The sequence below is a fragment of the Nymphaea colorata genome, chromosome 9 (assembly GCF_008831285.2).
Source record: "Nymphaea colorata isolate Beijing-Zhang1983 chromosome 9, ASM883128v2, whole genome shotgun sequence".
In the NCBI taxonomy this organism is placed as follows: Eukaryota; Viridiplantae; Streptophyta; class Magnoliopsida; order Nymphaeales; family Nymphaeaceae; genus Nymphaea; species Nymphaea colorata.
In genome coordinates, this window is record NC_045146.1 from 21,004,234 (window position 1) to 21,021,383 (window position 17,150).

The window sequence follows — 17,150 nt, forward strand, 5'->3', positions numbered from 1 at the left end:
CTGTTTATATTGCGTTTTGTTTTGTAATCTTCATGTTTTGTAGCTTCATGTGACTTCTTGTCACAATTTTTGCTATTGCATTTTCCATCTTATCGGCTAGTTATAGAAAAAATACTATATAAAAGATTATGACCTGAATCGCCAAATCAACGCTCTGACCTAGAAACCGAGTGTTCGTCTGGTTTGAGTCCTAGACTCCCAGTCACAGATTTACCAATTATGGGATTGGCTGTTCGTTTTTCTCTTATTGTTGTGCACCTTATAACTCGTACCCCATTATATTTTTTGGGAGCACCAAACAACCTCTTAAAGAGAGGGGGGCATGCAGGTAGCCGCTCTCGGCATCAACGCAAAGTGGTCCATCTATTTCCCTAATGAGCTACGTAACCATTACCAGGCCACTACCCCAATAAGATAAAGTCCATTGAAAGCTTGACAACAATGTTTGAGAGAGACCGCTCAGTATAAACTATAAAGATATTAAAGGAGACTCTAAAACAATTTTTGAATATGTAATCCTTCAATTTCTTACCTCGTCATTCTGCACCTCAAACTTTTCTCAGTAAAGACCTTGTCGCAGTGATCACGTCTTGCTCGAGTTTTATTTCTAAGAGAGCATATTCATTAAGAAGTTTGTTTCTTTCAGTGTGTTTATTTCTCATGTTTTCCTGATAAATCAGGCAATTTCGTCAGAAAAATTGCAAGTTTTCCGCTGTTGAGGATGACGAACGAAGCTCTCATAATAAGAGAAAGTGAGAGAGAAGAGAAGCTTTGGCAGTCGGTAGAATTATTGTTTCCGGTGAATAATTATCAACTTGGTAGTTGGCGAAGACCAATGAAAAATCCAGGGAAGAAGTCGACTTCTTAAAGATGCTTATGGTGTTCCGGTCGAAGTAATCAGCCATCCCTGCTACCCCTTGCAACCAATTTAGTGGATGATTGTGAAATCATCCATGGATCTGCCGACATCATTGACTGTGGCTTTCTCCTCTTCATCGTGACAGGTCTAATCATAATGTGAATATGTCCTTCACGTTCTCTGCCAAGATAAGACTTGACAAACTGTTAAAATATTTCATATTCACCTCCAGGATCAGAATGGAAACCCTTGATTTTAGTAGAGGCACTGCATTTTAATCACGCTACTAAATTCCATGAAAATTTGGAAGATTAGATTGATGAGACCATCCTTAAGTTGGGAGAATACATTGCAGAACAGCCGGTTTCCCTGTTCCAGTAGGACTTCTTTCAGTCTAGAGTATCTTCGTGCTTCAAGTAATTTGGGAAAGAACCTTTTTTTTTTTTTTAATGTTTGCACAAGTAAGCTCAAGCTTGCCTGTTCAGAAGATCCTGGCCAGTCTGATTGATGTAAATCAAGGCGCCTTTTTGAAGAACCGGCACATTCAACATCAGTCTGTATTGCTGCAGGACCTAGTGGACTGGTTCTCCTCAAAAAAAAAAAAAGAAATATTGTGCTTCAAAATAGACATGTCAAAAATATATGACAGGGTTTCATGGAAATTTTGAAGCATAGTTTACTTGTGCTTGGCTTCCATGGGGACTGGGTGGCAAAATTCTCAAATGTGTGGCTAAGTTTCAGGTTTCAGTTCCCATCAACAGAGAGGAGGGAAGGAGTTAAGGCGTTCTTCGGTCTGAGGCAAGGTGCCCACTATCACCTTACCTCTTCATATTTGTCATGGAAGTGGTGGCATGATTGCCCTAATTTTGTCACCTCTAATTTAACATTACTGCACTAATTAACTATTAGATGCAGGTTCTGAAAGCCCCTAAGAATACTCTTAGGCATATAAAGAGAAGCATGATCTGGTTCTTATGCGCAGAGAACGGAGGGACAAAGATAACACTACCCATTCCTTTTGGAAGCAGCTGTGTGAGCCAGTTAAGGGTGGGTGGAGTTGCGTTCAGATTGTTGGAAGTATGGAAGCAAGCTCTCATGGTTAGTAGAGCATGCCACATCATAAATGAAAACTCCTATGTATGGGAGTGGATGCACTGCATGTATCTACGAAGATGTAAAGGATTATGGACCATGAAAACTCAATGCAACTGGTGCAGAGTATGGGAATTCATCTCGGACAATGCAACTGGAGTGATGCACAAAAGAGCAGAAACATATCTATTAACATTACACAAGAATGCCGCATCCTAACAAAAAGTTAAGAGCAGAAGGTACAAAAATAGGTAAAGGAAGTATGACAGACAGAGGCTTCCAAAAGAGACTGGAGGTGCAGAGAAATGGGACCTCCATGTAAGGAAAGGTTCTTAACTAAAGAAGTAACATCACACTTAATGCGAGTGGTAAGAAGACAAGGATCTACCGCAACACCACGGAAGAAAGGGTGAAGAGGCTGAAGGCAGGAGAAATATTTGAAGCAACAAGGAACTCGGGGTATTCAAGAGAACTGGAGATCAGATATTTGGAAGAGCAAGTCTCCTTTCAGGTCGTGCTGGTTTGTTTTTTCAGCATGTTCCGGAGACTTCCAACTTTGGACCCATCGAAGGAACAAGGAATCTTGACAGCCAATTGCTGTTCTTTATGTAGGCATAACTCCGAAGACAGTGATTATGTAATTATCAGATGCATGATTGCAAAAGAGGTACGGCGATATGTGATCAGGCAATTTGGTAAAGGGAGACTGTCATGGCAATGTATTCAAGAAGAATTCAAATTTTGGATGAAGTCCAAATTTCCTTATAAATGGCTCACAGTATATTAGAGAATTACTTTGCACATAGTTTTGTTGGAAACTATGGTGGAGCCGTAATATGATTTTCTTTGGCGATTGGAATGGAGATCGTTCTTCCGTTTTGCCTCAGATAATATGGAGGAATTGTCACTTGTCAGGATAATTATAAAGCCAGTAAATGGAGAGCAACAGAAAGAGCTTGTTACAATTTGGTTATTGTGTTAGCAATGACGGTCGATGCTGCCTGTTTTTTTGAATGGCTGAGGCATGGTATCCCTTCATTTTCTGCCTGTACATAACATTTTTTGGCAATAAAGGCTGGAAAGCTACAAAAAACGACGGATTCACCGATGCATACTGGCTTTAAATGTCAGTGAAGATTAATTTTTACAACAAGATGTCGGTAAATGTAGCTTTCACCGACACTTGCCACCAGGATGTCGTTGAAGTTGAGCATTTATCGGTGTCCGTTAAACATCGATAAACATGTCACTTTTCTTCTTCTTTCTTTTCCTTTCTCATTCATCTAGGGTGTTTACCGAAGTGTTTTTGGCGATTGTAGGTTTTTGTAAAAAGGTAGGTTGCTGGTACTTATTGTTAAGTTTTTTCTATTTATGAATGGTTTTAGGTTGTGATATTATTTGAGAGTACTGATTTTAGGTTTTTTGCTTGAAGTTTTTCTCTTTTTTTTTGGTGCTTTTGCATTCTAATCTTCTGCTCGTCTTCTTCTCCAGCGGCAGATTTTATGATTTTGTTTGAGGGTAAAGATAATGCTGCAAGGTTTCATAAATGGCTTACGGAGGTGAGTTTTGAAGAGATCAAGTTAGATAAAACATTTAACAGTCCACTTGGGCATATATCTATATGTTCAACATTTTCGTTTTTCGTTTTAGAGAAAAGAAAGAGGAACTTGGCTCAAGAACCTTCAGCATCGTGTCTTCAGTATGGGCAATAGACGGTATGAGCATTTCAATAAGGTTAGCAATGACATTCTTCTTGTCTCATTCCATCCCATTGGTTTTTCTTTCAGTCGTTAATTTTATTTTTTCTTTTTGATAACTCTTCAACATGAACTTCCACCTGTATGTCGATAAAATGTTTTACTGACGTCCACAACGTGTGGATAAAATTTTACCGACGCCTGTCGCTTATCGGTAAAAATTTTATTACCAATGTCCGATAATAATTTTATTTACCTACACACATGACGACGCGTTGATGCAAAATTCTAAACCGACAAGAATATCAGTTTTCACCGATATTATCTTCACTATCGACCGCCTTGAACGTCGATAAAATGTTGACATCACCATGTTTTACCGATGTTTTTCAGCCGTCGGTCAATCCGTGGTGTTTTTTGGTGGTGAAAGCCTTATTTCCCACGCAACTTTCCATTGGAAGCTTTGCCTATTCAGGCTAGAGCTAGTCATGTGGTCCGGCTCAGCTTATCATTATTAGAACTGAGCTCGACAAAATTCATTCACTGAACTTTTTACCGCATCTAATTGACGCTGAACCAGTCATCAAGGTTGTTTCAAACGTCTTGGTGTCACCAGCAAGAGCTCCACGCAATAATGGAGTTGGTTTAACAATAAGGACGTCGACTGTTCCGAGTATGATTGAATTTGTCTAACTATTTGCAGCTTAATTTATTCAAGAATTTCAAATTGCAGGTCCGAGTTTGAAGCCAAAGCATTTTTGTTAATAGAATCTATAATTGGTCTCTTTAGATTCATGCTTTTTAAAGGAAAAGAAGAGAAGATCTTTGACAATCATTGACTCTCTAAACTTGCGCGGAAGATTGTAGAAGCCACATGGTCCACACGGCCTTCGCCTGCTGGCTACCAATGAAATTATGGAAAGCTTCTAGCCATCGTGAGGAACAAAGGGCACACGTAGCAAACGGCCCCATCCAAAGCTGTGGAACGAGTCACTTGCCGGTGGCAAAGGCTGAGGGAAGGGGCCGGCGGCGGCGGGGGGCCTTGCTTCTTTTTTTTAGATTTTAAAAACTTAAAAAATTTATATATAAATCTAAAAAAATTTAGTTTAATATATACAAAAATTTAAAAATTTCTATTCTGATTGTTGTTAAAATTTTAAAACTATAATTTGACCCATGCAACAAAAAAATTTTGAGGTCCTTGCATGCAGCCAAAGTTGGGACGAAGAGAACATCGGTCTCATGCTTTATACGTAATCGCTGGATAACATAAACCTGCCATCCTGTGTTCTGAAAATTTCTATGGTATTGTCGCGAGATTTCTCACGACAGTCTTCTGGCCGGTAAGACATTGGTGGTTAGAGACCAGTGAAAGTTTATCTGTTAGGCGAACCAACTGTCATTCAATTAAGTAGTCTAGATCTTGGAAGTTTGCTTCAAAACAAAAAAACAGAAAAAGAAGTGGCATGAAGCATTAGATTCTCGCATAACAAATCGCTTACATGTGGCATTGCATCAGCAAAAGTTGTTATGAAGAGAATTTATTAATTTGGTCGGCCCTCACCGCCAATAAGACTTCTTGGGTTTCATGAATTAATTAGTGCTCATAATTTACATCTGAGTTGGTTTTAGATGTCCATCCACCTCAAGATAAAATCAAAGAGGACGCATCATAATCCCTGATGGCAGTCGGAGCTTAACTAATAAAGAACGGGAAAGCATGCAGTTCCTTGAAAGTAAGAGCGCATGTGGACGACCGAGAACAGCAAATGTTCCACTAGCCACATAAGGCATTCAGTATCCACCTCAATTACCGAAAAGAGAACAACGGACGTCATGCCCAAGGAAGAGCTAATCCTGGTGGTTAATCAAAAGCCTAGGAATGGAATACTTTTGCTGGTTGAAGGCTTTCAAGACAGCTAGGTGAACAATGAGTAGTAACAGATCAAATGGTGCAGAAGCGAGAAAGGCAGGGATAGGAAGATGATTCACATTAATTGAAAAACTGGTCAGCGTCTGAACTTTTGATCGCATAATCAGAGAGTCCATCTGAGGTTTTGCCTAAATTATAAATATCAGAGAGACAAATATCTGGATTTCATTAGCAAAGTCAAACTAACAATCCGTAACATGTTGGTATTTACAGTAACCCCAAAAAATCCCACTTCCGTCTGTTGCATCAATATCTATGGCTCTGTATCTCATGTATGGAAACAAATAGCACTGAAAAAATTCCCACAAAGATTGTCCCTATTTCAAATGATCTAGATAGAAAGAAGAGGAGAGATCAATTCTCTGTGAACAAGTCCTCGCCAAATAGGTACGATATTCTATCGATTAACCACGAATCATCATCATCGGATCTCCCCGTCGACAGAGGCATCAAAGGGGATCTGCACAAGGGGCAAGTATACTGCCCTTGATCCACCCATTTATCCAGACATCCCTTGTGGAACACATGACTGCAGTTGTACAATTCCCTTATTTCATGTCTTCTCTCTAGGCAGCACAAGCAAACCGCACAGGTCGTCTCCTCTTTTTGGCACTCAGCAAACTTGTCAAGAAAACTGCCGAATTCAACAACTGCCAGAGCCTTCTTAATCGTTTGTGAGCTAGCCGACGGCGCTCCACGGTTCTTTGGCTCGTCATCCGCATCTTCCAGAAGATCAAGAAGGGAGACCACCCAAGTGATTAACAGCTTGATCTGCACCAGTACGTAAAAGGAATCCAGCACAAGGCTTGGGATTCGGATGCCATAAATGGCAGCAGAAGGGAAGCCCATGAAAGAATCAAGAAAAAGAAGATGAACTTGATAAAAGCACAAACAGAAATAAGTGGGAGGAGGAGGAGAAGGAGGAGCAGAAACAGGGGAGAAGGGAAAGATGTATCTTTTTAGTAGCTCAAGATAGAAGGGGAAGCAAGACGCCGTTTGAAGAATGGGTTGATTTCCGATTGTTTTATAGGGAACAAGGTGGGCTTCGAGATAAAAGAAAAGGTAGTAAAACGAGGACATCCATCGGGGTCACTGTCTCAGCTTTTGAGTCATACTTGAGCAGCTTTTCCCGGTTCGGGCCGCCTACAAATTGTCGGACCGATGTTTCAACTTCGAGTCAGACTTGAACTTCTTCGGCTAATTAAATCCATACAGAAATTTATTTATCACCAACTTGCTATATTCCGGGTTCCTTAAATCCTATATCAATGCCTGAATTCATTTCTATACTAAGGAATTCTTTGCTCGATTTAGATATTCCAGACCATGCACGTAAAATTTCTTGTCCGGTCTCCGGGATGGTCGAGACCTGCCCTCAAGTTGAGCCAAGATCCGGCTACAGCTTATGCTATCCTTATTGGCTAGACGGCCGCAGTGGAGAACAGAAAAGCTCCGGCCATGGTGGCATCCACGCGTCATTGACAAGGCATGACATGTTGTTAAATCATAAATGTGTTCGCTGACTCCGCAACGTCGTTGCATGCTGACGTTGACTGTAGGGACCGCATAGGGTAAGGAAGAACCAGCAGCCATCGTGCGGCTTCCACCTTCCTCCTCCCTTCCTCCCGGTGACGGTCTCCACTCGGTGATGTTGGGGAGAACAAGAACAGGCCCTCTGCGTCAACTAAAGGTGCTTAAAATTTCAAAGATTTTAGGCCTTAGTAGAAGTACACCTCATCCGTGGGTCACGCCAAGAAGTTGCTAGAAAAATCGGTAGCTGAAGAAACCTTTCACCCTTAGCAAGGGCTTATCTTCATCAGCATACTCAAACTAAATTAAAAAAATTAACCATATGGCGCTAAAAACTTCTCCTTTTCTTTTCATTCGTCAAACAAATACTTTTGAACTCTTAATCAGAACAATTATCAAACCAGAAGCTGTACACTTTGGGCTTTGCAAACAGAGACACCCACAGGATTTGAGCGACAGTCAAGGCTTATCCCACGGTAACAACACGTTTGGGTCTGAACCTTCACGTTTTCATTCGCACTTGAAGGTTTTCCCATTATTCTTAGGTAATTCAGGAAATTGAGTTTTTTTTTTTGCAGGAAGTTGGCCGTCCACTACATATATTAAACTTGGTGATTACGAGTTGGTGACATCGATATTTCTGCAGATCATTGGAAAAAAAAGGCTGAAGGCACTCGAGGATAGCCTAATCCTTGCACAATGCTTAAATTATAGGGCATTAGCTGCGTAATTCTTCGGGAACCTTACCGTAATTTTGTGAGGATGACAACATGGGTATCCAAACTTATTGTGGTAGTAAAAAGGTCCTGAACATGTATGCTGGCACCTGTAGAAAGCAAATCAAAATTGTGGATTTAAATCAACCTCCAGAGCGCCTGCTATCGATGATGACCTCCTGAAATGACAGGCTTTACTTTGAACAGACTTTTTTTACACTTGCTCAGAAAGTCCGCAGTATGAAATTAATGAAGGTAAACAGGAAAATAATTCAGAAGGAGATGGAAAACCGACCATTAAAGCCACAGTGGACCCCATCCCCTTTAAAAGATTCCAATAAACTATTCTTTGATCAACAGTCCTTATCCTAATCCTTAGTGGAAAGAAAATGATCAATAGAAAGTCGGAATAAAATTACAGCCTCCATAAAGGACAAGTTCAAGTTGAGTTCTCCCTTCAAACCAACTCCCTTTTTCCTTTTTCTACATCTTATCTGTCATCCGTTATTTTTTTTTTTTAAATGATCATACGTTCTTAAGATCACGAACCGTTCAATCCAACCATTTCTAATACAGATGATAGAAACCATCAGAGTACATTAATAATTCACTTACAGACGACCGTTTGTCAGAGAATATCTCTCTTCAAAAATATCCTTTGAGAGATTACACAACCTTCTCTTGAGTCGCCAGCATGACCTGATTCCAGAGCTCCATCACCATCTTTGCTTTTCTAAGATGCGTTTTTTTCTTTTTGAAGGATAAAATTTGTAGAGGAGCACCACCTAGACTTTATTGCATTTACACAACTCATTTCGTGTAGCACAATCTTTGCAAAACTGGCCAGCTGCTCGTCATCAAGCCAAAGTCCAAAGCAAGCTGACCATTTTAGATGCCACTGTTGAGCTAAAGGATCAAAAGAAAAAAGGGTACGTACGTAGATCTAAGCGTAGAGTTCGATTTGGTCGAATCACAGACTTCCAGTTCAGTATAAACACGGCAGCTGCAGAGACTGGATGTAGACCGGAACGTCGTACGATTATGCATGCAATTCTAGGGATTGAGAAGCAGGCAGTGTCAGGTAAGTACTAAAACCGAGAGATTTTGGATCGTCTTTAGTGGTTTGCACCGTTGGCCGTTGTCTTCTGCAGGAAGTAGCATTTGGGATATGTACAGGTCAATAATAGCGCATTACTGACCTGACACTGGATTCCTTTAGTCAGGTCTGGTAAAGTAAACAGGATCTTCATCTTAATTGAACTGAGTTCCAAATTTGCACCTGAGGTAAAACTGTTCTTCAAGAAATCATGCTTGCTTTTCCTTTTTTTCTGTGTTAAATTGGAAGCGCTAGGTTTGGTCAGAATCTTGGAAGATTATGCCGACAAATGAACTGCTAATTTCCTTCAACTGAAGATATTAAATCTGACAAGTGACAACCCACCTGCCCCTCCACCGGCGTGGATCTTCTGGGGTAGAAGTTCACGACTTCCTCGTTACTGGTTAGGCGAGAAATGAGCTGTGAGTATTCAACTGCTGTTTTCCTCCAACTTGAATGTCTTAAATACGAGACTCTGCCCAAGTTGGAAGTGGAGCCCTAAAACTGATCGAATTCGGATCAGCTAAATAGGTAGGGTGCGGTTCAATCGACTGCCCTGGAAGAGAGGCCACTGCCTCTCGTCAGCTCATAAGAAAAAGGAAGCTCCCAAACCATAAGGTTGTGTTTGTTTCACAGCAGATCTGAAAACCACAGTGACAAATCTGTAGATTTAAGATTATACCACCTTCCATCCGACCTTAAATCCATGTTTTTTTAATATGTAGAATGGATTTAAACTTCATGCTACTGAGATCCTCAATCTGTTGAAACTGTAGATCTCCCAAAAAACGGTGGGTGGTCATCAATGAAGCGACAAAATAGGTCCGTGTCCCAGAGACGGCTTAGCTGACCAAGAATGAATGATGCAAGGTAGAAAACCATCACATGCATGGTCCAACTTTCAATTTAAGAGAGCACATGAAAGATGCTTCGGCCACAATCAGCTAAGGAAAGTCAACACGTGGGACAAGATTATCCTGCAGTGGGAACAGAAATCATGAAAAAGCGGGGGGTTTGAATCATCTCCACATTCCTGTTCAGAAGATGAATGCAGATGGAAACATATGAACGACCAGTCCCAGAGAAATGTGAACATGCCGTGCAGCTTCAGAAAATTTTCCATGTGTCCACTTGCATACTACAAACGTACTTTTCTCATAAAATTATCAACAATCCAACACGCGAGGAAAGCTACCAACGGATGCACCGTTTAAAATTATACTGTCTATAACAGAATCTCCTCGCCCTCAAGTAATCCAATAGACAGATGAATGCCCTTTTACAGTTAGAAGCATTCGAATAGTACATACACAACACCCAGATGTATGTCCTTTTAAAGTTAGAAGCATTCGAATAGTATATACACAACACCCAGATGTGCCAGGTGTAACGTATGCTTGAATCCCAACCATCAATAGCTGAAAGACGTTGAATCTGAAAGTTACTGGATCATATTAACTTTCCTCTTAATGGCGTATACCAAACTTCGAAGTCCCAGTTGCAGCTCTGGTTGTGGTGGTTCCAATGGAAATTGTAAGGAGGTCGTGTTCCCACCTTTATTAACCGAAAAACATACATACAAGAAAGAATAAAAAATAGGGAATACCTTACACCAAAAACCCCTGAAAACAAACACAGCTGCAACCAAGCAGCTCCCACCCAAAAGGGCTTCAAGAAAGGCCGAACAGCCAGCCAAACTCAGAGAACAGCACAAAGGGAACCACCCGACCCTGCTACTGAAGCCCAAATAATTACAGAACGGTCTAGAACCCTCTAGCCTACATCTATTTTCCTATCCAAAACACCATATCTGCTCATCATAACACCTGCATTAAGAGTTGGCAGCCTATCAGTGATACACGATAGCTCCCTTTGACTTATGATTTCAGCCCACCTACCGTGAAAGCTCCTCTCACCCTGCAGCAGACGCTTCATTCTTCTTCTCCAGCATCAATTGTTTGAAATGATGTTTTTGCTCGACTGTTTGAGCTGATGCTTTTCCTTCGGTTAATAATTTAATATTCATCGGTTTTGAAAGCCCGCGATCCAACAACTTCATTTCTGGACTATCCTAACCACCTCCCACCTTGCTATGATCTCAATAATTCAATGCCACAGACACTCATAAGCTCTCCCAACGAACACCCAAACAGGACTGTCTTACTCTACACAACCTAAATGTTAAAGATGGTTTCAAATCAACATGACAAAATGGTCAGCCTTATGAATTGAACTCACAATTGAGATCAGCAAAAGAAAAAGCTGCTAATTTAGAAGAAGAAGCCTTTAATTCTGTTACGTCATCTTGTGACTTAAACGTCTTCAAAACATGAGAAAAAGAGGACTAACTTGATCTTGACGATCCATCTGGAGCGAAGGGTGCATACGGAACTTCTTTCTAGACAAGAATGCTAACGGCAACTAAACTAAAGTTGCAAACTAACTTGAGAAATTAGCCGCTTAAATTGTTTTGAATGCCCCAAGTGTCCTTGAGTGCAAACAGGGCCTCCTTTACTCTTTGGGCTTCTTCAGAACAAATTGATGGGTTACGCATCAGAACGAATATACAGCATGCAGTTAAGAAGATGATTCTGAACCCTTTCAAAGATCCACGGATCCTCACCAACTTATCAGGTTTACAGGTTGCTAATTTGACTAAGGTAGTGGTGTCTAACGATTCCAGCATTAACCATCCCATATGGGAGGTAACCACCACAAGAAACCTCACACAAGACTTCAAATTTATCAAAAAGTTTAAACTCCTAACATCCAAAAGCCAATGTTAAGAATCCACATGAAGAAAGAAAAAATGATCAGGAATCTCATCAAAATACTAGTTTAGAAGAAGTAAATAGAAAATAGGTAGCTTCTCACTTGGTAATAATGTATGAAGGGACAGAACGGAATGAAAACAGGACAGATTTTTCTTCGTTTATCGGTGGCAGGGCTTCATATATGGTCGTTTATCATAAAAAAGAAAGAAAGGTGAAAATTGACAACCTTGAAAACAGATATTTAAAAATTGTGTTATGAACTTACCATCAAACACATGTTGAAATGTTTGAAACTTTTCAACATATTAAGTGTTCTCTCCATGTTTGGTCTTCACATTTATAATTATGAAAGTACACAGAACTTTGTTAGCTGTAAGATTTTCAGAAAGCTCTTAGAAGAATGTCTCTGTTAGTTTGTTACAGTGAACAGAATGTTTTGAGAAAACTCATACCTCTCTCTCTCTCTCTCTCTCTCTCTTTTGTTCATCCGACGATACAAGATTATCAAGTTCTCAAATCTCACATTGCCACATAATTTGGCATGCCTAGCCAGTCAGACAAGGACGACCCAGCAAGGCCGTTCATGCATCATGCACGACAGAAGAGGGTCACAAGCATTGCCTTCAGACATTTAATTCATGTTGATGTTAAAGTACATTCAGAAAGATGGCCAGTTTAAGTTACTGCCAGCCAAAATTTTTCTTAAAAAGCATCTTCAAGAGTACTGAAAACCATGGTGCCATTACTGGATAGGAGGATACCCACTGAGAGACCCAAAGGAGGGCAAGCCATTCCACTGCAACCATACGAATATCTCAACCTAACGCATGAAAATAATCAAACAATGGGGAAGGAAAAAAAAAAAAAAAGAGAACTGAGAGCACCACATGATCGAACATGTGCAATATAATTCTTCTTTAATTGCTAACAACCTGCGAAATTGCATCCACGTCTAAGCTTTTACATAACAAACAAATGGAAAAAAGGTATTCTTCCCTTCCTTCTTCTTCCAATGTTGAATTTCCCCAAATTCATAAAAAATATATTTTATATGCAGGATTAACCAAATTGCTGAGAAGCCACCTGTCGACTGGAATTTCCAACCAAATCACCTTAGACAAGCATTGCAAGCTTGAAAACGAAGAGGAAGGCAATCCCTTAGACCCTCAGCACCTGCAACTTGTTAGAAAAGGCAATGGCGACCCAATCTGGCTGCAGCGTGGACCACTGGACTTGATTAATCTCACTGCATGCACTATATGCGAGTATTGGATCAATGCCCGCAGCGTCCTCCCCACAACCGAAGTCCACCGTCCCAGTTGGGGACATGACTGTCGGCATCTCCCAGATAAGTGCCTGCCCATCATCCCCCACAGAACACAGATGCCGGGAAGTATGTGGCGCCCATGACACCGCATTGACACTAGCCTGATGCCGGTCGAGCTCCACCACTGGCACTGCCGGCATCCGTATGTCCAACACCACAACCCTGCTGCAGTCCATCAGAACAGTGGCAATGTACCTGAAAAACCATATTCACAACCATTATAATGATATTTCAGAAAGCACATGAATTCGCAAAAATTATCATTCCATAACACCTTATCAACATTTCTATGTCTTCTCAATTCATTCCATAACTCTTAAACAATAAATCACAGGGAGCAAATTAGGCATACCAAATTGCAAAAAATCAAACCAATTCAACCATTAAGATATCGGTCGCTCAAAAAGGGAAACACAAATCTGCTGCCGTTGAACAAATGAATCGTATGGTTCACATGATACAGAATAATGACGTTTTCAAAAGCGTTATCTCAGAGTTGAAGAAGAATAGAAAGCAATCACGGGGAAGATTTTATTAGCGCATCATTTTTTACTTTGTGAAACTAAAAGTAGAAAGAAGGAAAGAGGGAAAAGGGGAGGGGAAAGTATGCCTGGGGTCCCTCTTGTTCCACGCGAGACGGAGAAGGGGGGTGTCCGGAAAGGGGCTCTCGTAGATGATGGTGGAATGCTCCTTATCCCTGAGATCAAAGATCCTCACAGAACCATCGGCGGAGACGGAGCCGAAAACGCCGGCCTCCCCCCAAGCGATGTCGTAGACCTCCTTGTCGTGCGCGATGAGCTGCGTCTCCACGGCCTCCCGCTCCACATCCCACACGGTGCAGGTGGTGTCGATGCTGCAGCTACCGATCCTCCTGGGTTCCGCGTCGTTCCAATCGAACGACGTCAGGGGCGCAGAGAACTCCGAACTTTTGCTGTTGTTAAGCACTGCCTTGAGCTCCACCCCGCCTTCGCCGCCGACTTCCCAGAGGCGGAGGAAGTCGCCGGACGTCGCCAGGAGGTCCGGTGAGACGGAGCTAGGGTCCGGATGGAACATGAGCTTCGTGGGGGGGTAGGTGTGCTCGAATTGGAGGGAAGGGTCGCGGCGGAAGCCGAGGGAAGGGTTCTCCTCATTGAGGGTGAGGATCTGGACGCGGTTGGATGGCTCCTCGATGAAGCTCCCGACGGCAAGCCGGAACCGTTTATCCGACCGGGCAGACCACGCCAGGCCATAGATCTGCCAGGGGGCCTCGTAGTTGTAGACGCTCGGGTTCTTCTGGTTCTCTGACCCCAGCCTCTCCATCGGCTCCCTCTCTCACTGTTCCTAAATCACTGTACGCTTTCTATCTCTCTTTGTGCCTCCCAAGACAAAGGGGATGAGGAAGAAGAAGCTGACGATGGCGAGAACGGAGGGATTAGGGTTTTAGAGAGGAAGAGGAAGTGAAGGTTGTAGTCGCCAAGACCGTCCCCGTCATTGTCGCCGGCGGGTTTGACAAGCGTCAGCGAGAGAGAGAGAGAGAGAGAGAAGGAAGAAGAAGCGCAGCAGCATCTGGGAACGCCGAGGCCGGGGAGGCCAGAAGTTTCTAGGCATGAAATAAAGAGGATCGGGTCTAAGGTTGCTTAGTGCCTGGATCCGACGCTTGCATTCTGAGTTGTGATTCGGACTTCCTGCTGATGGGCTTCGGAAATGAACCGATCATCTCGCTCGGCTCGAAAACTAAGTCCTTGTGTCCTTTAGAGGTTGTTTGATTGCTGTCCATTGAGACAAGACGGACAGAACGTTCTATCCATTACACTACTGTCCTGTCCTCATGAATAATGGTGTTCCTTGTCCACCGTTTGATGATTTTAGGAACAGAACACAATGTTCATTTTGTCCAGCGTTTGTTTTAAAAACGTCTGTTCTATCTGTCCTGTCTGACGTTTGTTTTAAGAGAAATTTTCTCGTGAAGCGCTTTGGGTTTAAGAGGGATGTCAATGGTTCCGATGCAATATGACATTATATTCAAACCCGAATTCAAGTAAACAAATTTGATAATATATCTCCAATTACGACCAAATAATCACTACACTCCACAAATTTTATAATCATTATAAAAAATGAAATTTCGTCTATGATATGTGATTGGGACAAATAGAGACAAGAGTAGGAAACATTACAATTTCCTTTTTTTTTTCTTGTTCTTATGTTCTTCAATAAAGCACCGCAGAAAAGGCTCCGCCTTCATGATGACAAATGGTAAGCAACCAAGGCTGTCTGTTTCCTCTCTCGCTCTCTCTTGTTATTGGGCATTGTGTATAAGCGATAGGTTACGCATTCTTCTCTAACAGCTAAGATCACAAACTCACGTAGTACTTGAAATGTAGAGATTCGTCAAACTCAGATGAACTGCGTGACTCCGACAATTGTGTGCATTAAACTTGTAGTATATGATGTCTCAGTCATGTGGCAATGTTGTCAAAGCTTATTGGTTTTTAAATGTTTCTGCCGCCATGTCTAAATTTCAATGTTATTGTAACTTCGGAGCACATAAAACACAGTTGTACATATGGAATGCGAGTCAGGTTGGGCCCAAGATAGACCCAGACTGGTTTCAGATTTTGACGAGAAAGAGAGAGAGAGAGTTCTTCAAATGGCCTAGAGGCTAGAGACAATACAGATGATCCATGTTCCTATCTCACCTGATATTGATAACGTTGAGGTTTCCATATGGGCTTCAAATTTTGATAGTCCACATTTGTCATAACTTTCAAGGCTCCTAACACATAAGATTCTTTTTTTCTGTTTTTGTGTTTGGAGATCCTAGTATCGGTTCCCAAGTTCTGCAGGTGAAGCAGCTACACGAACAGTTGTGAAGCCATTCACATTGCTCCTGTGGGCCGCATGTTATAACCATATTCACAAATTCTTTATGACTTTTCCATTCTCTCTAAACTAAATTCATGTGCACATTTAGATTGATCGATCTTAATGAAGAGAAAATACCTGAAAATCAGTTTCAGAATAACATGATTAACATAAGATCCCATTCATTTGTTTGTGCCCATGCCATACTTACAAACTCAAGGCTACTCTGACCTCAAAGCGACTTCAAGAGCAAATGCCATTCATTCATTTGTTTGGCATTTCTCTCTCAAACATTTTGCCAAACGTTTGGCATGCAAGATAGTTCTAGGCATATAGAACATAAAATTGGGTAATACTGTGTCAAGCCTGTCGATATCTCGTCCATGAAAGGAGTTTTGGTTGGTCCAACTATCATATCACCTGCATTCAAATTTGGGGTAGCATCAGTGTCAAACAATATGACTAGCATTTCGAGTTTAAATGCATTACTTCCAAAATGGAAAGGGGAAAAGCTCAGGAGCATACCTGTAGACTGTAGTTACTCTCTTCTTCCGTCCACTTGTAGTTACCGCCCCTTGGCCAGGCACGGGACCATGTTATTTGGCAGACCATTTACAATTTTTTCATTTCCATAATATCAATAAGATATCAGTCTGATGGATTGCACGTGTGTGGGAATCTTCAAGAACAGAAAAAAAGATGGAAGGGCACACACTGCGACGGTGAGGAGGATCTGCCAGTGAAGATGCAATAGATTTTCAGGATGAGAAAGAGAAAGGGCGAGGGGGCGGAGACGGAGGAGAAGGATAGAAAGAGAAAGGGCTAGGGCAGCGACCGGGTGGAGACGAAGAGAAGGGGCAGCTCGGGGCGGAGACAGAGAAGAAGGGGCAGAGACGGGGGCGGAGATGGAGGAGAAGGGGAAGCTGGGGAGGAGACAGACAGAAGAGAATGAGCAGGTCGGGCGGAGACGAAGGAGAAGGAGAGAGGGAAAGAAAGAGAAAGGGCGAGGCAAGAGGAGCTCGGGGTCGGGGAGTCCGCGTTCCTCGATGTGTTGTTCCGTGGTAAACGACGGAACGCGTAGGAACGTCTCTCCTATTTATACCCTTTGTTCTCTGTCCGTTCTGTCTTTACTGTTCTCTGTCCGACGTTTGTGTCAATTTTGTCAAAACAGAACGTGTCTCTTCTGTTCCGCCGTGTTCCAACACAATCAAACGACCATATTGTATAGGTGGACCTTTCTTGCCCAACCTATTGAGTTCAATCCAACGCTCGACGGATTGAA

At 41.9% G+C, this 17,150-nt stretch overlaps 2 protein-coding genes across 2 annotated transcripts; both read right to left on the minus strand.

Moving 5' to 3' along the window:
- Positions 1-5,721: 5,721 nt before the first annotated feature.
- LOC116260666 (uncharacterized) lies at positions 5,722-12,282 on the minus strand. Its single transcript, XM_050079611.1, has 4 exons — positions 12,221-12,282; positions 11,492-11,685; positions 7,859-7,937; positions 5,722-6,671 (listed from the first exon to the last, which is right to left on the minus strand). Exons 1-4 carry the CDS (start codon positions 12,280-12,282, stop codon positions 5,936-5,938), a joined length of 1,071 nt encoding a protein of 356 aa, XP_049935568.1. The 3' UTR covers positions 5,722-5,935.
- Positions 12,283-12,597: 315 nt separating this feature from the next.
- On the minus strand, positions 12,598-14,542 carry LOC116261468 (WD repeat-containing protein LWD2-like). The gene is made up of 2 exons (XM_031640238.2): positions 13,635-14,542; positions 12,598-13,219 (listed from the first exon to the last, which is right to left on the minus strand). The coding sequence occupies exons 1-2, from the start codon at positions 14,321-14,323 to the stop codon at positions 12,856-12,858; spliced, it is 1,053 nt and encodes a 350-aa protein (XP_031496098.1). The 5' UTR covers positions 14,324-14,542; the 3' UTR covers positions 12,598-12,855.
- Between the last annotated feature and the right edge of the window lie 2,608 nt (positions 14,543-17,150).